This window comes from Dendrobates tinctorius, unplaced genomic scaffold (genome assembly GCF_039654945.1).
Source record: "Dendrobates tinctorius isolate UK_male_01 unplaced genomic scaffold, ASM3965494v1 ptg000007l, whole genome shotgun sequence".
NCBI lineage: Eukaryota > Metazoa > Chordata > Amphibia > Anura > Dendrobatidae > Dendrobates > Dendrobates tinctorius.
The window spans coordinates 55134081-55157659 of NW_027361675.1; the positions used below are offsets into that span (position 1 = coordinate 55134081).

The following is a 23579-nucleotide window of genomic DNA, read 5'->3' on the forward strand; positions in this document are numbered from 1 at the left end:
ACACGAGGGCAAGGGGATCACAGAGGTAGAGTTGGACCCAGAGGAACCTCAGCCCTGGACTGGGGTATCATCATGGGTCCGAAATCACCGGCACAGGCTGCAAACTCTTCATCGAATCGTACATACCAAACTTCAAGATTTAGAACACCCAGGAAAGAGTTCATCTCTGCCTCCCAACCTCCAAAGCGGAGACTGAGTACTCGTACTAGACCAATGTCTCCAGAACAAATTAGAGCCACGCTGGGAAGAGGGTCCCTATCGGGTCCTACGCCGTATTATCCCTGAAGGACCTGTGCACGAAATACAACCCGAGAAAGATGAAACGCTGCCCACCCGCGTAGTGCATCGGAATATGCTACGCCCCTGTATTTCCACCGATCCGAAACAACCTGAACCTGCTCCTCAGGTCTCTGAACCATTGCCCGTGTTCTGGGACTCGGACAACGAAGAAGACTTCCCCACAATAACCAGGGGCTCTCTACTCAATGACAAACCAACTGACAAAATTAGCCCGCCCCAACCAGCTAGCCCACCACCGGCCACCAACCCAGAAGACTCCACCCCCGTCGTACTAAGACGCTCTGAGTGGTCGACAGCCGGCAAACCCCCCGAACGATACGAACAGGACCAGTTCATATGGCAACGAAAACTGACACCTCCGCAGATCAGCCCAAGTATACAGAGGCCCTCGCCTGAGGCATGGCGAGCTTACAGGATGGGGGAATGTAGGGAGGAGGACCCCCACAGAGTGTCCGGGCCGGAACCAAGGGGACCGCCATCTGAGTTCCTAAGGAAACAGTACCCGGGGGACAGAGGAAGAGAGTGGACTGTTGAGAGTGACAGGACAGCAAGAGGAGGGGCGAGTATAAAAGGGGCAGGGAGCGCGCAGAGGAGGCAGTTGGTGATATGTCAGACACGGAGCAGGAGACAGAAGAGGCATGAGAGAGCTGAAAGGACACTGACAGTTCAGAGAAGAGACCAGCAGCAGAGGGTAGATACGCAGTGGCCCTCAGGAAAGGGGCGCCGAGCTTACCGACAGGGGTCTGTCTCTTCACCCCAATCCCAGGTTACGATCTGCCCCCGGTCATCCTCGGCCGTTACCGCTGAGCTCGAGCCCTCTGTGGCCTGTCCGCTCCCTCTCCCGGCTGCTGCCATTCCCCTTCAGCCCGCGGTTGCGGCCTGCCCGCTGCCACCAGCGGACGCTGCCAGTTCACGCCAGTCCGTGGTTGCGGCCTGTCTATCACCACACACAGCCGCCTTCACCCCGCTGCAGTTGGGGCCTGTTCCTCATCATCAGAGACACTCTGCACACAGCCTCAGGCTGCGCGTGTGGCCACTAAACAGCCACTCTTGAGCACTGCGACACAAACATGCTTGGGGACAGGAGTCCCATTGAACTCGCTAAAAATCGCAACCCCGCTGTTACAACAGGGGGTTACTCCATCTCAGGACTCTATCAGGGCCTGTTGTGCCCCAACACTTGCTTGGCGCTGGGGCGCCCGAAGACTATTCCAAATCTTCAGCAGCTGGGCCCAGCGGCTGCTACGCCAAGGCAGGCTCATCAAAGATGCCACAGCAGCCTCATCAAAGATGCCAAAGCAACTTCATCAAAAACGCAGCTTCCACAGAGACGCCGAGGGACGTCAGGATGGATAAGTGACATTATAGAGTATAAGGACCCGTAGACGGCCATACCATGGCCCCATAGTAACCTGCCTCGGCCGGGTTAGTCGTGTTCTTCTCAAATAGTGTTTGGTTGTACTGAGTCCCTGCGAGGACAACTGCTGTTACCCCTTTTTGGTTGCTTAGTATAGCCCTAGCGGCTTTAAATTATAAAAAGTTTGCTTTTCAAAATTCAACCAGCCTTGCGTCTCGTCACTGCATCCTGCGAACCTGCTGTTACCTACAGCTGCAATGGAACAAAGAGTGAAAAATGTAAAGGGGTCTGAATACTTTCCGTACCAACTGTACCTTGAAATTTTAAATGCCTACACCGTGCTCAGCAGAAATGAGAACACACCTTTTGAAAAGAAAGATTTTAGTCAATATCTGACTGAACACAAGAACAATTTCCAACATTTTGACAAGACTGAGTTTCATAGAACATTAATTTATTACATAACATGAAAGTAAAGTTAATTACAATTGTGTCAATAAGTATTTACCCCCTTCCTGATTTCCTATTCTTTTGCATGTTTGTCACACTTAAATGTTTCAGATCACCAAACAAATTTAAATATGACACAAAGATAACACAAACACAAAATGCCGTTTAGGTCTTTTTTATTAAGGGAAAAAGAAATCCAAACCTATAGGGCCCTATGTGAAAGTTGATCTCAAACATTTAAGTGTGAAAAACATGCAAAAGCATAAGAAATCAGTAAGGGTGCCAACACTTTATCATACAACTGTATATAACTTTCATTACAAAATCTCCGGTTTTACTCAAACTAGTTGATGCAAAAATAAATACATCCCACATCAAAAACTACTACATCTAGTATTTTGTATGACCTTCATGGTTTTTTAAGGGTAGCACCAAGTTTTCTAGGCATGGAATGAACAAGTTGGCGACAAATTGCAACATTTTTCTTTTTCCATTTTTCAAGATCTAAATCATTTAGTGCCATAGGTATTCGATTGGGTTCATATCACAAGATATCCTTGGCCACTGAGTCACTTTCTCCCTGTTCTTCAGAAATGTGACATTGGCCTTAGATGTGTTTTCAATCATTGCCATGTTGGAAAAGGGCACATCTGCCAAAGGCACAGAGTGATGGCAGCAATTTTTCTTTCAATATAGAGCAGCACAGTACATCCGTGAATTCATGTTACCATCAATGAAACGTAGATCCCGCAACACTAGCAGCACTGGCAATGCCACATAGTTTTGAAGCCATTAGTTCCAAAAACATTATCTTAATCTCATCACATCTATCCTGTAGAGATAAGAATACCTCTTTAATGATAACACCACTAAACTATTGATTTTGTGTAGAATTCATTTAATTTGCTGTATTTATTTTACAGGCTTACAGTTTGCTTAAGGAAGCTTTAAAAGCATGCGCAACTTTCCGTGGAAATTATCTTGACATAAAAATTAAGGCTGATGAATTCAATGTGAAGAAGGAGGAAATTTCTTCTCTAAACAAGTATAATATTATTTATTACTTATTACGCTTTGATTATATAGCCCCATCATACTCCACAGGGCTTTAGCGATATTATCATCACTGCCCCCATTGGGGCTCACAATCTAAATTCCATATCAGGATGTGTGGGAGGAAACTGGAGTACCCAGAGGAAACCCACGCAGACACGGGGAGAACATACAAACTCCTTGTAGATGTTCAAAACATTTAATAAGGTCACAAGTTTCCTCTTTTAACCCCTTCCTGACATGTGACGTACTATCCCGTCCACGGGACCCAGGCCCCTATGACTGTGGACGGTATAGTATGTCATCGTGATCAGCGGCGCTCACAGGGGGAGCGCCGGCCGGGTGTCAGCTGATTATCACAGCTGACACCCGGCACTATGTGTCAGGGGCAGTCACGGACCGCCCCCGGCACGTTAACCCCTGGCACACTGCAATCAAACACGATCGCAGTGTACCGAGGTTTAGGGAAGCATCGGCAGGGAGGGGGCTCCCTCCGTGCTTCTCTGAGACATCTTGCTGCTGCGGGGACCTCCTTCCCTGCAGGTCCCCAGATCCAATATGGCGGCGGGGACCTTCGGGGCCTGCAGGGAGGCGTCTTTCTCAGTGCCTGCTGAGAGCAGACTCTGAGAAAGCCTCCAGCAGTGCCTGCAGATCGCCGATCTGTCACACTGCTGTGCAAGGTGTCAGATCAGCGATCTGACATATTACAGTGATGTCCCCCCCTGGGACAATGTAATAAAGTTAAAAAAAAATAAAAAGTGTATAAATAATTTTATAAAAAAAAAATCGCTAAATAAATTAACAAAAAAATATTCCCTAACAAATTCATTTTTTGGAAATAAAAAAACCCCCAAAAACAATAAAAGAACACATTTAGTATCGCCGCATCCGTAACGACCAGCCCTATAAGATTGTCCCAATAGTTAATCCCTTTAGCAAACCCCTTAAAAAATAAAAATAAAAAACAAAGCTTTATTATCATACCGCGGAACAAAAAGTGCAATAACGCGCGATCAAAAAGACAGATATAAATAACCATGGTACCGCTGAAAATGTCATCTTGTCCCACAAAAAACGAGCCGCCTCACAGCATCATCAGTGAAAAAATAAAAAAGTTGTAGCTCGCAGAATAAAGCGATGCAAAAACAAATATGTTTTATATAAAATTGTTGTTACTGAATAAAACCGCCAAAACATAAAAAAAACATAAATGAGGTATCCCTGTAATCGTACTGACCCGAAGAATAAAACCGCTTTATCAATTTTACCACATGTGGAATGGTGTAAACGCACCCCCTCAAAAGAAATTCATGAAATGCTGGTTTTTGTTCCTTCTGTGTCCCAAAAATCGGAATAAAAAGCGATCAAAAAATGTCACGTGTCCGAAAACAGTACCAATAAAAATGTCAACTCGTCCCACAAAAAATAAGACCTCACATGACTCGGTGGGTCATAATATGGAAAAATTATAGCTTTCAAAATGTGGTGATGCAAAAACTATTTTTACGGTAAAAAGCGTCTTTTAGCGTGTGACAGCTGCCAAACATAAAAACCGCCATAAATAGTAAATCAAACCCCCCGTTATCACCCCCTTAGTTAGGGAAAAATAATAAAATTAGAAGAAAATGTATTTATTTCCATTTTCCCATTAGGGTTAGGGCTAGGGTTAGATGTGTGTTGGGGTTAGGGTTGGAGTTAGAATTGGGGGGTTTCCACGTTTAGGCACATAAGGTTCTCTCCAAACGCAACATGGCATCTGATCTCAATTACAGCCAATTCTGCGTTGAAAAAGTGAAACGGTGCTCCTTCCCTTCCAAGCTCTGCCATGCGCCCAAACAGTGTTTTTCCCCCACATATGGGGTATCAGCCTACTTAGGACAAATTGCAAAGCAACCTTTGGGGTCCAATTTCTCCTGTTACCCTTAGGAAAATAAAAAATTGGGAGCAAAAATATCATTTTTGTGAAAAAAATGACTTCTTTTATTTTCACGCCTGGGCGTTATAAACTTCTGTAAAGCCCTTGGGGGTTCAAAGTGCTCACCACACATCTAGATAAATTCCGTGGGGGGTCTAGATTCCAAAATGGGGTTACTTGTGGGGAGTTTAAACAGTTTAGGCACATCAGAGGCTCTCCAAACGCGACATGACACCCGCAGACCATTCCATCAGAGTCTGCATTCCAAAACGTCACTACTTCCCTTCCAAGCCCTGATGTGTCCCCATACAGTAGTTTTCTCCCACATATGGGGTATCCGTGAACTCAGGATAAATTGGACAACAACTTTTGTGGTCCAAATTCTCCTGTTACCCTTGGGAAAATAAAAAAATTGGGGACTAAAAGATCATGTTTGTGGAAAAAATATGATTTTGTTCTTTTCACGCCCGGTCGTTATAAACTTCTGTGAAGCCCTTGGGGGTTCCGAGTGCTCACCACACATCTAGATAAGTTCCTTGGGGGGTCTAGTTTCCAAAATGGTGTCATTTGTGGGGGGTTTCCACTGTTTTGGCACATCAGGGGCTTTAAAATTGATGATGAAAAGATTATTTTTGTGGGAAAAAAATATGATTTTTTAACTGTACTGCTGTACGTTATAAACTTCTGTGAAGCCCTTGGGGGTTCACAGTTATCAACACATAACTAGATAAGTTTCTTGGGGGTCTAGTTTCCAAAATGGGGGGGTTTCCACAAGGCACGTCAGGGGCTCTCCAAACGTGACATGGCGTCCGATCTGAATTCCAGTCACTTTTGCATTGAAAAGTCAAACGGCGCTCCTTCCCTTCTGAGCTCTGCCATGTGCCGAAACAGTGGTCCCTCACCACATATCAGGTATCAGCATACTCAGGACAAATTGCACAATAACTTTTGCAGTCAAATTTCTCCTGTTACCCTTGAAGTAATTTTTGTGTGAAAAAAAGTTCAATGTTCATTTTTTTTAAACATTCAAAAAATTCTTGTGAAGCACCTGAAGGGTTAATAAACTTATTGAATGTGGTTTTGAGCACCTTGCGGGGTGCACTTTTTAGAATGGTATCACTTTTGGGTATTTTCTATCATATAGACCCCTCAAAGTGACTTCAAGTGTGATGTAGTCCGTAAAAATAAAATGGTGTTGTAAAAATGAGAAATCACTTGTCAACTTTTAACCCTTAACTAACTAATAACTTCCTCACAAAAAAATATTTTGGTTCCAAAATTCTGCTGATGTAAAGTAAACATATGTGAAATGTTATTTATTAAGTTGTTTGTGTGCCATAGCTCTGTGATTTAAGGGCATAAAAATTCAAAGTTGGAAAATTGCGAAATTTTTGCCAAATTTCCATTTTTTACACAAATAAACGCAAGTTATATCAATGAAATTTTACCACTAACATGAAGTACAATATGTCACGAGAAAACAATGTCAGAATCACCGGGATCCATGAAAGCGTTTCAGAGTTATTACCTCATAAAGGGACAGTGGTCAGAATTGTAAAAATTAGCCCGATCATGAACGTGCAAACCACCCTTGGGGGATAAGGGGTTAAGGAGCATTTCCATGAAAATGCCAGGATTGTGTTCTTAAAAATATATATTTATAGAAGTCCAGCTTAAGTCTTGTCCGGCATTCATTCAAAGTCCAAAAGAAGCTCATCTTCTGATTCATACACACAGTTTATTTGTGCAGACAAGGTCAGAAGGAAAGCCTCAGTGAGATTCAGAGATGCCCGTTTCCAGCTTCTGAAGTTGACATTTCCGTAACTCTGCAAGTATCTGGTTCTTCTTTCAACGTGCCAGCTTCTGAATCGCTGATAACCTTTTCACTGGAGGATTATACTTGAACTGATTGTGAGGCTTCGGGGACATCTGAGGATGCTTCAGAAGTGGGGGTTTCTTCAGACTGACTGAATGAAACTATGTCTTTGGAGACTTCTGGAGACTATGGAGAGGGCATGGGAGGACGAGGGGGACCCGATAGTTGCCAATACTGTAAGATATTGGTTTATCCGAAACATGGCAGCATCTAAAAGAGTATGGATATTGTGAAGAAACACAAAAGCCAGGCTTCTAGATTCTGCCTCTCGTGACCTTCCTTTGCCCTCAACTCCTCGTCTGTCATACCAGCAAAGCCTGCAAAACACAAGCCGTGGAGACACCATCACATGTTTCTCAAAGCAAGCAATGACTAGCCAGGTCTTTCCCCGGGAAGGAACAACCACGGGAAGGGCAGTCTCCAATGAAGGAAACCACCTATGCCAAAACATGGTATCCATCCACAGACAGCTGTTTCGGGGTATTGCCCCTCATCAGTGTGAAGTAGGAAACTGGCCAGTAGGAGCAATGCCTAGAAGAAGACTGTGAAATATGAGGATGAATGAACTCATGGAGATCAACATCCAACACTGCGGAGACACCATCACATGTTTCTCAACACAGTGATTCTAGTGCAATGCGCCCATCCCTTATGGGAAATATGTAAAAACATGCAAAACACCAGCTGCGGAGACACCATCATATGTTTCTCAACGCAAGAAATGACTAGCCAGGTCTTTCCCCGGGAAGGATCAACCACGGGAAGGGCAGTCTCCAATGAAGGAAACCACCTATGCCAAAACATGGTATCCATCCACAGACAGCTGTTTCATGGTATTGCCCCTCATCAGTGTGGAGTAGGAAGCTGGCCGGTAGGAGCAATGCCTAGTAGAAGACTGTGAAAAATGAGGATGAATGAACTCATGGAGATCAACATCCAACACTGCACCATCGCATGTTTCTCAACGCAGTGGTTCTAGAGCAATGCCCCCATCACTTATGGGAAATATGTAACACCGCGGCTTGTGTTTTGCATGTTTTTATATATTTCCCATAAGGGATGGGGGCGTTGCTCTAGGATCACTGCGTTGAGAAACATTTGATGGTGTAGAGGATGAGATTTTATCCCGCTTGTGTTACCATAAGACCACAATCTCAAGTTACAGCCTTTAAGGCACATAACAAAGATAGGGGAAGAACTATTAAGCAACGAGCTTGTCATGATCCCAGTGCAGGTTTTTGAGCTGCACACCTGGGGTTAATGTCTGGAGCTCGGTGCAGGTTTTGACCTGCACACCTGGGGTTAATGATTGTGGCCTCTTTCTGGTTCTGGGAGAGCTTCTTAAACCCCTGGGAAGCTTCAATCCCTGCCAGTTATACTTTTGCCTTTGGCCTAGTGTGCTGACCCCTGTGTGCCTGTTTGTTGCTATAGCTTGTTTATATGGCTCTGACCCGGTTCTGTTTCCCGTTGTGAGTTTGCCTGTTGATTTTGTACTGCGTTATTACCTCTGTTTATGACTCATTGCCTGTGACCTGACTACTCTCTGCTCGCCCCACTTGTACCTTTGCAGCTATCTCTGTGTGTGACTTACTAGCTACGTCTTGTCTATTCTCCCTGTCTATGCCCCCTGGTAACTTTGCCTCGCAGTTACCCTGCTAGGAGTTATCTTGCAGCTCCTAGCTTTGTGGAGTTTAGGCCATGCCCCTAGCAGTCACGTGCTTCAGGTCCTGCGGCTCTGAAGTACGCATCTACTCGGCTGCTGCCTGCTCCACTGGTATCTTTGAGCACTGTTCGCTTTACTCAGGACACGTGCACTGGCTCAGTGAGCAAGTTCAGTGTGGTGTTCCTGACATTATAACTGGCCTACAATTTTTTTTTCTCTCCTCACTTCTGCAGCATGGACCCAATGTGTGCTTTATCTGAGCAGGTGAAATGCTTGACTCAGTCACTGCAGAAGCTTAGTTTGGAACACCAAGTTCTGGCCCAGTCCCAACGGCGGGTTGAGGCCTTGGTTCAGGGGGTACTGTTATGATTGAGTCACCGAGTAGGAAAAAACAAAACACAAGCTCAGCCCAGAAAAACAGAGAGGTTGGAAACTAGCGGACTGCAGACCCCTAATCCTATCACACAACTAGCAGTAGCCGTGGAGTGTTCCTACGGTGATCCTAGACACCTCGTCACAGCCGGAGATCTACATAAGCCTAAAGAGAGAAAAGGGAAAAACTGCCCCAGAGCAGACCCCAAAGCAATAGGCAGCCCCCAACATATAATGACGGTGAAGCAAGATGAAAACACTAACACAGATAGAAAGATAGGTTGACCAAATGATGGGGCCCAAGCTAACTAAGAAGGACAGGACAGAAAAGCTGCTGTCTGCAATCCGAGAAAACCCTGCTAAAAATATTACCAACACAACTGATAAGTAAAAAGGACCCTGAAGTCACTAGACTTCAAACCCTATATCAGCACTCAGAATATTCTGAAAGCAGAGCAAAAGAGAACACTGATCAAGGAATAAAAATCCAGCACACCCCCGGCTGGGGATGGCTGAACTAAAAAAAAACAAGGTAGACAAAACCAAAACTAATAAGTTCAATAGCAGAGCAAAAACTTATCTTTGGGAAGCTGGAATCAGACTGGTCTCCAAGAATCCAGCAGAGAAATCACCAGCGACTCAGAAGGGCGTCGGCTGCCTTATATCCAGTCAGAAGTTCCCGTTACCCTGTCACCATCCACCTGATCAGGTGTTTGGTAATCAGCCTCACTACCTTCCTTCACCAGAAGAGGGAGATCCTCGGACACAAAAGATGAATGAACAGATGAGCTCACAACAGGGTACTTTCCCCAGGCTTCCAGCAGGTGGGGAATAGAGATGTCATTTTAGTCCCACCCGAGTCCCCGGTTAAATTGCCAGATACATTTTCTGGTAACAAGGATGATTTCAGGGCATTTAAGGAGGGCTGTAAGCTCTTTTTCTCTTTGAGACCCCGCTCCTCTGGGGATGAGAAACAGAGGGTGGGGGTGGTGATGTCCCTGCTTAGGGGGTCCCCACAAGCCTGGGCATTTTCGCTTTCCTCTTCTGCCCCTGAGAGAATGTCTGTGGATGCGTTTTTTGAAGCCTTAGGGCTTATTTATGATGAGCCTGATAGAGTGCGGTTGGCTGAGGACAAGGTCATGAGTGTCTGCCAGGGGGAGCACTCGGCCGAATGGTTCTGTACTGAATTCAGACGTTGGGCAGCCGAGATTTCCTGGAGTGTTACCGCCCTTCGGGGGCTGTTCCACAGAGGCCTGTGTGAACATCTGAAGGATGCTTTGGAACTTCATCCTCCGCCTGACTCCCTGGAGGATGCCATGATCCAAGCGGTTCGCATGGATCGTGGGCTAGAGGCATTATGCAACGGGAAACACCATTATTCTTCAGTGGAGATAAGACCTGGACTCTTCCTATGGCTATGGAGGTGAGCACTGTCACCTGTGAGGGAAAGGAAAGAAGACGCCGCCGGGAAAAGCAGTTGTGCTTCTATTGTGGGAAATCTGGACATTGGAAGAAGGACTGCCCCTCCTGTCCGTCATCCTCCAAGATGGCGGGAAATGACTAGGTCTGGGTAGTAGTCAAGGAGGCTGCCCAGACCTTCAGGTACAATTTTCCTCATGTGCAAAAATGGTGCTGCAGGTGGAACTGGAACTTGGTTATGGTCCTGTTCAGACTACTGCTTTTATTGACTGCGGTTCTGCTGTGAACCTGATTGATACCAATGTTATGACTCTTAATAAGATAGGGACAGTCAGGCTTCACGATCCTGTTAAACTTGTGGCAATTGACTCGTCTCCTCTTACCCAAGACGGTATCTCTTGCAGGTCTGAACTTTTTTCTCTAAAAGTGGGTTCCACTCATGTGGAAAAACTAAGTTGTCTTGTGCTAGATAACTTGCCTGCCGGACTGGTACTTGGGATGCCTTGGCTTCAACGCCATAATCCTACCATTGATTGGGTTACAGGGGAAATCACTCAATAGGGATGCAATAATAAATGTTGTAACCTGGGACATCTTGTTAACGCTGTTAAATCCGTGTCTGTGTCGTCTGTCGGTCTGGAAGGTATTCCGGACTACCTGAAGGATTTCGAAGACGTTTTTTCCAAAAGTGAGGCTGAGGCGCTGCCACCACATAGACCCTACGATTGTGCCATTGATTTAGTACCCGGAGCCAAGTTACCTAAGGCTCGATTGTTCAATTTGTCTGGGCCTTAGCGCCAAGCCATGAAGGAGTACATAGCTGAGAGTCTCCGCAAAGGGCATATCAGGCCTTCTGTGGCAGCAGGGTTCTTCTTTGTGAAGAAAAAAGATGGTGGTTTGCGGCCGTGCCTCGACTTTCGGGAACTGAACAAGATAACGGTTAGTAACTCTTACCCGCTTCCCCTCATCCCAGACTTATGTAACCAGTTAGCTGGGGCCCAATGGTTCTCCAAGTTAGATCTGCAGGGGCCTACAATCTGATAAGGGGACGAGTGGATAACGGCATTCCTCACATCAGAAGGACTCTTTGAGAACCTGGTAATGCCGTTTGGGTTAACTAATGCACCCGCTATTTTCCAAAATTTCATCAATGTTGTGTTTTCTGATCTGATAGGCCGTTTTGTTATTATTTATTTGGATGATATTTTGGTGTATTCCCCGGACAGTCAATCTCACTTGCAACATCTAAAGACAGTTCTCCAGAGACTCGGGGAGAACCAATTGTTCGCTAAATTGGAAAAATGTTTGTTTTTTGTACAGGTGCTGTCTTTTTTGGGGTTGATTGTGTCCTGTGAGGGGTTTCGTATGGATCCTAAGAAGGTGCTGGCGATCGCTGACTGGGTTCAGCCTCGAGATCTCAAGGGGCTCCAGCGCTTCTTAGGATTTGTGAACTATTACCAGAGATTCATTAAAGGTTTCTCACAAGTGGTTAAACCACTCACGGATCTTACCCAGAAGGGCGCTGATGTAAAAAATTGGTCTGTACTCGCTAAGGAATCCTTCTCAGCAATTAAGAAATGTTTCATGTCTGCCCCGGTGTTGGTACAACCTGACCCGTCCTATCCATTCATTGTAGAGATGGATGCTTCTGAAGTGGGGGTGGGGGCTGTGCTGTCCCAGGGTCCAGCCACCCTTACCAATCTCAAACCCTGTGCCTTCTCCAAGAAGTTCTCTTCAGCTGAGAAAAACTATGATGTAGGCAATAGGGAACTTCTTGCGGTCAAGCTGGCATTTGAGGAATGGAGGCACTTTTTGGAAGGGGCGGCTCACCCTATTACGGTTGTCACGGATCACAAATATTTGGCATACCTTGAATCTGCTAAGAGGCTTACTCCTAGACAAGCCCGTTGGTCACTTTTTTTTTTCACGATTTCAGTTCTCCATTACTTTTTGACCAGGGTCCAAAAATGTTAAAGCGGATGCCCTGTCCAGAAGTTTTGATCCAGTGTCCCCCCTGAGCCGCCGTCCTCCATTCTTCCCCCAGGGGTGGTAGTGGCGGGGGTCTCAACTGAGTTAGAACAAGAAATTCTAAGGGCTCAGTCCCTAGCTCCGGCAACCAGGCCAGGGGATAAACTGTTTGTTCCAGATTCATTGCGGCCTAGACTTCTGCAGGAGTTTCATGAGTTTAGGCTGAGTGCTCATCCAGGTATTACGGCCACTAGAGAGGCAGTAGCCAGGGGTTTTTGGTGGCCTTCATTAAGGTCCGATGTCAAGGAATTTGTTTCTGCTTGTGGCATGTGTGCCCGTTCCAAAAGCTCGTATAACGGACCAGCTGGGGAACTCATACCTTTACCGGTTCCTGATAGGCCATGGACTCATCTTTCCATGGATTTTATTACCGGCCTTCCACCTTTCAGGGGCAATACCATGATCTGGGTGGTGGTGGATAGGTTTTCTAAACAGGCCTATTTCATTCCCTTGGCAGCATTACCTTCAGCAGAAACATTGTCAAGGTTGTTTGTGCAGCATGTGGTCCGATTGCATGGGGTACCCCTGAATGTTGTGTCTGACAGAGGTGTGCAGTTTGTGGCCAAACTTGGAGGGCGTTCTGCATGAAATTGGGCATCTCACTCTCCTTCTCATCGGCACATCACCTGGAGAGTAATGGTCAGACAGAACGAACCAATCAATCCCTGGAACAAATTCTCAGGTGTCTGACCTCCGCCAGACAGGAGGAGTGGTGTGATGCGTTACCGTTGGCTGAATTCGCTTTTAGCAACCGGGTGAGTCAGTCCACCAACATGTCCCCATTCCTGATTAACTATGGGTTTAATTCGCATTTTGGGGAGTTTTCTCGGGTGAATTCCGGTTGTCCAGGGGCAGAGGGATCCGTTCAATGGTTAAAAACCTCTGGGCTGAAGTCCGGCGTAATATCTCTCGGGCCCAGGGGAGATACAAATATTTTGCGGACAAAAAGAGAGCCTCGGGAGACATGTTTCAGGTGGGAGAGAAGGTTTGGCTCTCCACACGTAACATCAACTTAAAGGTACCATCAGCTAAGTTGGGACCAAAGTTCATTGGTCCGTACGAGATTATGGAGATAGTTAACCCAGTGGCATATAGGTTGCATCTCCCCGCCTCCTTAAAAATATCTAATGTGTTCCATAAATCTTTGTTGAAACCCGCAGGATCTGTCAAAGAGAACTGAGTCTGTTGTTCCTCCAGTGCTGGTGAAGGGTTAATTGGAGTATGAGGTCGGACATATTGTGGACTCTCGGCGGGTGCGCCGCTCTTTGCAGTACCTGGTCCACTGGAAGGGATATGGACCAGAGGAGCGCTCATGGGTCCCTTCTCGCTCAGTACATGCAGATCGCCTGGTTCGGGCTTTCCATGCCAAGTACCCAGGGAAGCCTGGGGGTCCAGAGGCCCCCCGTTGAGAGGGGGGTACTGTCATGATCCCAGTGCAGGTTTTTGAGCTGCACACCTGGGGTTAATGTCTGGAGCTCGGTGCAGGTTTTGACCTGCACACCTGGGGTTAATGATTGTGGCCTCTTTCTGGTTCTGGGAGAGCTTCTTAAACCCCTGGGAAGCTTCAATCCCTGCCAATTATACTTTTGCCTTCAGCCTAGTGTGCTGACCCCTGTGTGCCTGTTTGTTTCTATAGCTTGTTTATATGGTTCTGACCCGGTTCTGTTTCCCGTTGTGAGTTTGCCTGTTGATTTTGTACTGCGTTATTATCTCTGTGTATGACTCATTGCCTGTGACCTGACTATTTTCTGCTCGCCCCACTTGTACCTTTGCAGCTATCTCTGTGTGTGACTTACTAGCTACGTCTTGACTATTCTCCCTGTCTATGCCCCCTGGTAACTTTGTCCCGCAGTAACCCTGCTAGGAGTTATCTTGCAGCTCCTAGCTCTGGGGAGTTTAGGCCACGCCCCTAGCAGTCATGTCCTTCAGGTCCTGCGGCTCTGAAGTACGCATCTACTCGGCTGCTGCCTGCTCCACAGGTATCTTTGAGCGTGACAATCACAAAAGAATTGTATTCTACGTGTTGCCTAATTTGTCTCATGCAATTCTCCTCGGGCTTCCCTGGCTAAGTACGCACGAGCCCATCCTAGATTGGCGGCCTGGGGATGTTCTGCGATGGGGTCAGGGCTGCCAGGATCGCTGCCTAACGTCCGTTCATCCAGTTGGAGATTCTCGACCTGTTTCCGCTCCAGTTGGATTACCAGCCACATATTGGTCCTTTGCCGATGTCTTCAGCAAGAAAGAGGCAGAGACTCTTCCTTCGCATCGGCCTTATGACTGCCCGATTTGTGCTCATTCCTGGCTCTACTCCGATGTTGGATTATATCCAGGAAAGTCTGGCTAAAGGTTTTATTCAGAAGTCCTCTTCTGCCGCAGGTGCAGGATTCTTTTTTGTCAAAAAGAAAGATGGATCCCTTTTTCCTTGTATCGATTATAGAGATCTTAATGATATTACCGCAAGAACAAGTATCCTCTGCCACTCATCCCTGAGCTCTTTGATCACCTACAGGGAGCACAAATCTTCACTAAGCTTGATCTTCTCGGGGCTTACAACCTGGCCCAGATTCGCTCCGGAGACGAGTGGAAGACCACATTTAATACCTGGGATGGCCATTATGAGTACTTGGCCATGCCCTTCGGCTTCTTGAACTATTACCAGCAATTCATCCCTCATTTTTCTTCACTATCCAAGCCAATCTCGTCCCTTATTCACAAAGGATCCAATACCAAGGTCTGGTCGTCAGAGGCAGAAAATGCCTTTTTAACCTTGAAGCAGGCATTTGCAGAAGCTCCGATATTACATATTCCAGAGGCTAGTAAGCCATTTATTCTCGAGGTGGATTCCTCGTCCACGGGAGCTGGTGCTGTGCTCTCTGAGATCTCCTTTTGGCCAATTAGTCTTCTGCGTTTTTTTCTCCAAAGCATTTTCTACTTCCTAGCGCCACTATTCCATCGGAGACACGGAGTTGCTGGCCATTAAGTTGGCTCTAGGGGTATCTTCTTGAGGCAGCAATACATCCTTTTATCATCTACACCGACTACAAGAATCTATCTTGCATTCGGTCTGCCTAAAGGCTTAATCCTCGACAAACCAGATGGTCTCTGTTTTCGCCTGGTTTGATTTTGAACTCCACTTCCTGCCGGGCATTAAGAATGCTAAGGCGGACGCTCTGTCTAGATCCTCCCAGTCAGAGTATATTGTAGAGGAACCTTCTCATATCATTGATCCTTCCAGAATAATCTCCGTCGCTCCACTCAGGTTTGCTAACCCACCACCAGGTAATACGTTTGTGGCAGAGAATGACAGAATAAGAATACTCTGCTGGGGTAATTCCTCTAAATTGGCTGTCCATGCTGGAATCAAGAAGACTATTTCCCTCATCTCATGCTACTATTGGTGGTCTTCTCTCTGTCAAGATGTGCAAGACTTTACGGCTTCTTGTCCATCCTGCGCCAAGAACAAGATTCCCAGACAACTTCCTTTCGGGCTCTTTCACCCTCTTTGAGTACCTTTGGCACCTTGGCAGCGTATAGCTATGGACTTTATTACTAACCTGCCTTGTTTCTCGGATTGTATGGTTCTTTTGATAGTTATGGACCATTTTTCTAAGATGGCCCACTTTGTTCCTCTACCTGGCCAACCATCGGCCCCAGAGTTGGCGAATATCTTTATTAGCCATATCTTCAAGTATCTTGGTGTTCCTCTATGCATTGTATGCATTAATTTTTTGCACTTATGTCATTTTTTGCAGGATGCAGCCGGGCCTCTTTCTGTTGGCTTGGTCTATTGGGGCGTCTGTCACTGTGTGTTGCATATTATAGTGCTGTAGCAGCCCGCCTGATAATACCATGGGCATCATTAATAGGTTGCAAGCCAGACACTTTGCATCACACTTATATGTGTGACTGACGTCTTATGCAAGCCTTATCTATGTGCATTTTTCCTACTAGGCAGCCAACCCCACCATGGTTTTTTTAGGTGTGGGGTGGTTGTTTTTATCAGTAGTTTGTGCCTGAGCTGCCCCTTGCCTTTATTAGTGGAGGCCCGCTGCATCCTGCTATATGTGCATTTGTCATCAGACAGGGTTTTGGTAAGGCCATATCTTGTTACGTGAGTTTTTTTGAATTTTTTTCTATGTTAGCTGTTTTGAAACATTGAATTGCCCTCGGATATCACTCGAGTGCAGTTTGATTCCCGCTGACGCTGGCAGCAGAGGAGCTGCAGAAATTAATTTTTCCATCTAATTCACAGCTGTGTGGATACACTGACACTCAAATCACACTCGCAGCAGAGCAGGAGCCAAGTGTCATTGGCATATTGCATCTGATGTTCTTGTATTTGATATGATGTGCTAATGTGTCTCCTCCGGCCTTAAGTTAGATTATGCACTGCACATATTCTAATTAATTTGCTAGAGCCTGGTGACCCGTGTGTTGTCACGACGACAGCGCATCATGGGGTGCTGATCGGAGGGCAGAGGGGGCTCCCTCCTGTGCCTGCCTTCTAAATGAGGCAATTGATATCATTCGCAGCATTTAGGGCGTTAAACTTCCTGGAGCGGTGAGGGCACTGCTCCTGGCAGTGAGTGCCGGATGTCAGCTGTCATATCAGCTGAACACCTGAGGGCATTAGCCATGAAGTACGCCTGCGCACTGAAGTAATCTGCTCTGCCCTGTTGAAGGCAGAGCAGTGCGCCTGCGCCGGAGCCGCGACGGGCAGGAATGAAGAGGACATCATCGCTGCAAGATGGGAGGCGCCGGACCGGACCACGACTCCCACCGGACCCGAACCAGACCCGGACTGCCCCTGGGTGAGTATAATCTAACTCATTTTTCTTATCTTTCAGGTTACATCGGGGGCTTATCTACAGCATTACAGAATGCTGTAGATAAGCCCCTGATGGCAGTGGCCGCAGCTGATAGGCGAAAAATAGTGTGACAGATTCCCTTTAATTATCCAAACGTCTATTTTCAGTAAGCCAGGAGGCATATTCTGTTATCTATATGTTGACTTTTGAATTTATGTGTTTCTCTTTTTGGTTGGTGAAGAGTCTGAAATGTTGACTTTTCCTGTAGGTTCAATTGATACCGTAATTGTAAAGTGATAAATGGTTGTTAATTTGTTATTTACCTCTTATGTCAGCTCCTACAGTTTATTGTACTTTAACTGTTATCTTTGCAAAACTGGAACGCAAGGTTACTGAACAATGATGTTTGGCAGTGTGCTTGTCAGGGTCCTGTCGGCACCGGCGTGCAGCCTCCGCTGAGCAGGGACTCACCCGCACTGTAGGGGGGCCCGGTGTCAGGTACAGCCAGAAAGTACAAACAGGACCTGGGGACGCTGAAGTTTAGCAAGCAGTGAAGGTCCTACGGTCATGTGACTGCAAGGGGCGGAGCTTAGCGTCCTGCTTCCAGAGATGGCAGGACACTAAACAGAAATACTCAGTCAGGCAAAACAGAGGTCATACACAGAGATAGCAGTAAAGTACCAGAGATGAGACCGAACGGATAGTTGGGGCCAAGCAGGAGTCAAAACCAAACAGACATAGAAGGTACCAGGCAGAATCCAACAAGCAGTATCCAGAGAACAGACTGAGTCGTACACAGAGTATCAAGCAACCAGAACACAGCACAAACACACTCAGGGGTCACCACACTATGCCAAGGGCGAAAGTATAACTGACGGGGATGGGAGCTCCCTGAGACTATAAGAAGCTTTCCCAGAACCAGTGAGAGGCCACCATAATAAGTCCCAGGTGTGCAGGTAAGAGTCTGCACTGAGATCAAAACATTAACCCCAGAAGTGCAGGTCCACCAGCATTGGTATCATGACAGTACCCCCCTCTCAACGGGGGGCCTCTGGACCCCCAGGCTTGCCCGGGTACCTAGCATGGAAAGCCCAAACCAGGCGATCGGCATGCATCAACCGGGCCGGCACCCAGGACCTATCTTCTGGCCCATACCTCTTCCAATGAACTAGGTACTGTACTAACCGCCGTACCAACCTGGAATCTATGATGTGACCAATCTCATATTCCACATGTCCCTCAACCAAAACTGGAGGAGCAGCGGACTCGGATTCTCCCCGGACTGCTTCAAAAGGTTTCAGTAAAGATCTATGGAAGACGTTAGGGATCTTGAAAGAGGGTGGAAGGCACAGCCTGTACGCCACTGGGCTGATTTTTTCCACAATCTTGTACGGGCCAATGAATTTGGGGCCCAACTTAGCTGGCGGAATCTTTAACTTAATTTTTTGCGTGAAGAGCCAAACTTTCTCTCCAACCTGAAACATGGGACCAGGAGTTTGTTTCTTTTCCACGAAAAACTTATACCTGCCTTGAGACCTAGATATACGCCGCTGGGCCTCTGCCCATGTATCTTTTAACCGCTGAACAGAGTCCTCAGCCCCGGGACACCCCGAATCTAGATGAGAAAACTCACCAAAATGAGGACTGAACCCATAGTTGATCAAGAAAGGGGACATACCATTGGATTGACTCACCTGACTATGAAGGCAAATTCAGCCAATGGCAGTATATCACACCAGTCATTCTGTCTAGCAGAAGTCAGACATCTGAGGATCTGTTCCAGAGACTGATTAGTGTGTTCTGTCTGACCATTACTCTCGGGATGGTAGGCAGATGAAAAGGATAGATATATCCCTAATTTTTTGCAGAAAGCATGCCAAAACTTAGCCACAAACTGCACACCACGATCAGACACCACATTCAGGGGTACCCCATGCAAGCGGACCACATGCTGCACAAACAATCTGGATAAGGTCTCAGCAGAAGGTAATGCGGACAGGGGTACAAAATGAGCCTGCTATGAAAATCTGTCCACCACTACCCATACCATCGTATTACCCCTGGAAGAGGGAAGATTGGTAATAAAATCCATGGACAGGTGGGTCTGGGTCACCCTCCCAGGGCCGTGGGGTACTCGGTACCGGGCCGGTGTCAGGGGAAGGTGTAACAGCAGCGGTGACCCGGTCCGTGGCCCTGGGCGCCCAAGTAATGGGGGAATGTAGTTAATGGAATGGAATAGTTTGTAACGCCACCTGTGGTGCTTGTCAAGGGAGGTGTTAAGCCGACGCTGCAGACAGATGCTCTGGGACAGATGGTATGGTGCAGCAGTGATGATATAGCCCTCCACAGGCAGGGCTGATGTCCCAGGGCAGTGTAGTTGTAATGGTTATGGAATGGCGCAGGCAGTGTAAAGAATGGTACCCAGAAGTAGCGGTGCTGAGCAGGTTGGCACAAGAATGAATGGAGGACACAGAGGCTTGCAGTTCCAAAGCTTTACTCACAGTCTGCGGTACACAAGGGTGCCTGCCTCCGGGCCGTGTCCTCCGGGTCAGAGACTCAGCCAACCTCCAGGCCAGATGGGAAGCTCCTCTCCAACACTCCGCCAACATGTACCTTTCCTGAATGACTCCTCTATTGCACCTTAAAGTGTGAAGTTCCTCCTGTCAGATGTTCCCAAGAACTCTACTCGTATGGCAGACAGCTGTAGCCTGCTTCGGGGACTCCCTTCTCCTGAGCCCTGGCTCTCTAATCAGTTGCTGGTGTGCCCCAAGTCTTAGATGGGAGTAGTGCATTTACAGCCAACTACTCCACCGGTGTCTGCTGCAGAACCATAAGTGTCCATAAAACCTCGGGGACCGGGCCCCGGCCTTGCGCTGAGAACCTATAGGCAGGGTTCCTCTTCCAACCCACATCCTTGCTGTTCTCCTTACTCCTTCATTCCGTACTGATCTTTCTCTCTCTTATGGAAGCTTAGGTTGCAGTTCTACGTCTTTCTCCTTCTTTCCCTTTCCCGTGCCAGCTGGCTCAGATCACTGAGGCAGCTGCAGCACTCCTTCCTCCATCCCTTCTTCCAGGGATCCTCACTCCTGTCTGAGTGACTTCTTACCCGCCTGACCTTCTGCCAGACTCAACGTGTAATCCTACACTTTCCCACTCTTTTATATATCTCAACTCCACCCACCTCCAAGCACTTCCAGTGTTCCAAGCAGGGAACCACCAGAGGTGCTCTGCTACTCTCTAAGCACTGAGCCGCAATGTGGTTGTGCAGAACTACCCTGTTGTGTGGGGTGAGAGTGTAGGAGTGTGGAAAGGAGTTCCCACCTTACCTGGATGGTGGGGCACTACACCTTAGGAGAAGGCACAGTACCTCTGTGGCGACTGAGCCTCAGGGGCGCCACATACCCCCCTGTTAAGCACAGCACGTCCGCGGGCTGCAAGACAACAAAGTTGACAGTACAGGAACATACTAAATTTTTGTAATGCTGCATAAACATCTCTTATACTAAACTTTCTAATATAGGAGGCATTGTTTCTTGAACGTTACAAACAATTCTTAATTAACTATTGTGATAAAACACTCTGGGATCGCCTTTGCTGGGGTCAAAGGTCACGTGCGTTCAGCATGAAACTCAGGCGCAGAGCTGGGATTCGTGTATAACTGACCCTGGGTCAGGTTTATTAACGGTGAAAGCAATGCAAAAGGAAATAAAACATAAAACAAATCCTTGCCTGTCCGGCACTAACTAAACAATGGACAACCTAACTACCAACTGGCGGGCTTCTCCCGTCCAGCCAAACCACAGTTGCAGTGGGCACTGCTTCCACTCACGTGTGTCTCTCACACAGACAGGCTCTGTGTTCCCAGGCTGAGACACTCACACAACCACCTGGCATCCTTTTATATCCGCCTCCCATTATTCATTAGTAAGCAGGTGTGATACTGACCAGACTAGGCCACATAGGAAAGGAATCTGGGCGAGATATACCTGCCCTCATCCACTATTCCCACATGATTCTCACACTATCTAAACTTCAAGTCAAAAAGTGCAATTTTTCATACTTTATGCAATTCTAAGTGCTATTATCTGTGACTCACTATCACTCCAGTATTATTCAGCTTTCCTTCTCTAGTACACATTTCCTTTCTCTTTCTAGTGTACCTTTTCTATTCTCTTTCAAGTGACACCTGTGATACCTGGTTCACCATTCACATTTTCAACTCTTTATTTAAATCTCTCATATCAAAACATTTCTCACTCTATATAAAAGCCATTTCCTAGTTGCTAATATTCTCATAAGATACATCATTATCAAAAATAATTTGCATTAAAACTTTCGACAATTATTCTTGTAAGTGCTGGACACCGCTCCCAGCCGGGATCTCTTGCAGTGTCCTTTGAGGTAGACGTCATCTTCGCAAAGTGTCAATATGTAAAACCTTGACATCATCTTCGCAAAGTGTCAATATGTAAAACCAAGAGAGGGTACCTAAAGAGGTGCAACTATTTACAATAAAAGTTTTGAATCATACAACATTCATGATCTCCTCAGTTCCGAATGTAGACACGATGCCAATCAAAACAGGGCAACTTTGGGAAAACCAAAAATTAAACCATGATGAGCAAACAAAAAAGCACAACGGTGCTAAACAAACCCTCCTGGGTCACGAGAGTTAATGTAAATCATTAGTGCTGGTCCCCTCCTGGGGTTCTGGAAGCCGATTGAGAACTACTACCAGATGTGGTATCTTCATCTTGATTCTTGTTTCTGGCTATAGGGCACTGAAGCTGTGGTAAAGGGAACCCATGATGCATCTCAATGCCCATCAACTGCTCCTCCTCAATAGGTGATTCCGTTGCTCCGGTACGAGGCCTAGCACCGAGAGATTCCGCAGCTTGTCGGCGCTGATAAGCAACTATACGAGGGTTCAGCCGCCAAGGGATCCCGAGGTCACTATCCCAAAGTGACTGAGACTCATCTATTCCCTGAAGATGTCGAATCGTGCGCACCTGTTCCAGCCATACCCTTCTCAGTAGGGACCTCTTCCACCGCCCCATCTCTGACTGACTAGCGCCCCCAGCGAACTCTTCCAATTGCCCCATTTCGAGTTGCCGCAAACCCACCTCGGACAACGTGAATTCGGAGGTCAACCCATTAGGAGGGCCGGGGTATATACCTGGTGCCTCCTGGCGGTGTGGCCTCTGCTCTGGTGTAGGCATGATGGCAACGGGCGCTGCCCGGTGAGACACCGGGGACGGCGGTGGAGCCAATGGCAGCTCCGGCTCCATGGGGGGGTCGCTGGTGGGACCTGCACAGCCGCGTCAGGTCCGGGCAGGGGCACCTCTTCCTCTGCTTCAGCTCCCTGGGCTGTGTACAACTCCCCCGATAGTAGCGGCAGAGGTGGAACAGGGTATGCTGCCGGTGACATGGCAGCGGTCGCAGGCTCCACAGAGTCTGCCGGGAAGAGGTCCGGTGCAGCGGCGGCTGGTACCGGTGTCGCGGGTACCGCAGGTGTAGGCCCCTCCTGGGCGCGCTGCAGATTCAATGTCCATTGTGCTTCCTGCCTCAGTTGCAGGCGGCGCGTCAGCTGGACAATTTCGTCCTCCAGCTGTTGGCGGTTCATCTCTGAGACGGGGTCGGAGCCTTCAGCCATTGCGCCGGGGAGATCCATCTTAACCTCCGCACGCTCTACAGGCCTCCTTCCCTCTCTCTCCAAAATGGCGTTCTGGCGTTCTTTTTCCTGCCTCGTCCCCTTTCCCACCACTGGCTTCTTCTGCCCCTCCTTCGGGGGGCGGCGTCTTCTTCCAGCGCCTCCATACCAAGCCAGTATACGAACCCCTCAGGGGGTGGGCCATGTAGCTGTCAGGTAGTAATTCAGGCAGGGGAGGCCCAAGACTCTTCGTGGTCTTTTCCTAGGACCTCTTATCTCTTCACGCCCTTCTTCTTCGCGCTAGCGGCCATTTTTAATATTCATGTCACAGTCTATTAAATTGGGTCTTCTGCACATTTTCAAAAGTTCAAAGTCCAACAAATCTCAGGCACACAGAACCCGATGGCATCGGGTCTCATCATCCTGTTTGTGACGCCAAGTTGGGTCGCCCTCCCAGGGCTGTGGGGTACTCGGTACCGGGCCAGTGTCAGGGGAAGGTGTAACAGCAGCGGTGACCCGGTCCGTGGCCCTGGGCGCCCAAGTAATGAGGGAATGTAGGTAATGGAATGTAATAGTTCGTGACACCACCTGTGGTGCTCAGCAAGGAAGGTGTTAAGCCGACGCTGCAGACAGATCCTCTGGGACAGATGGTATGGTGCAGCAGTGATGGTATAGCCCTCCATATGCA

The 23579-nt window shown here is 47.5% G+C and overlaps 1 protein-coding gene across 1 annotated transcript in view; it reads left to right on the forward strand.

Moving 5' to 3' along the window:
* LOC141086031 (uncharacterized) overlaps positions 1–23579 on the forward strand; it is a 971752-nt gene that overhangs the window by 36835 nt on the left and 911338 nt on the right. Inside the window, exon 8 of the mRNA XM_073571764.1 lies at positions 3031–3152. Coding sequence (XP_073427865.1) covers positions 3031–3152 — 122 coding nt within the window. The remainder of the gene's footprint in view (positions 1–3030; positions 3153–23579) is intronic.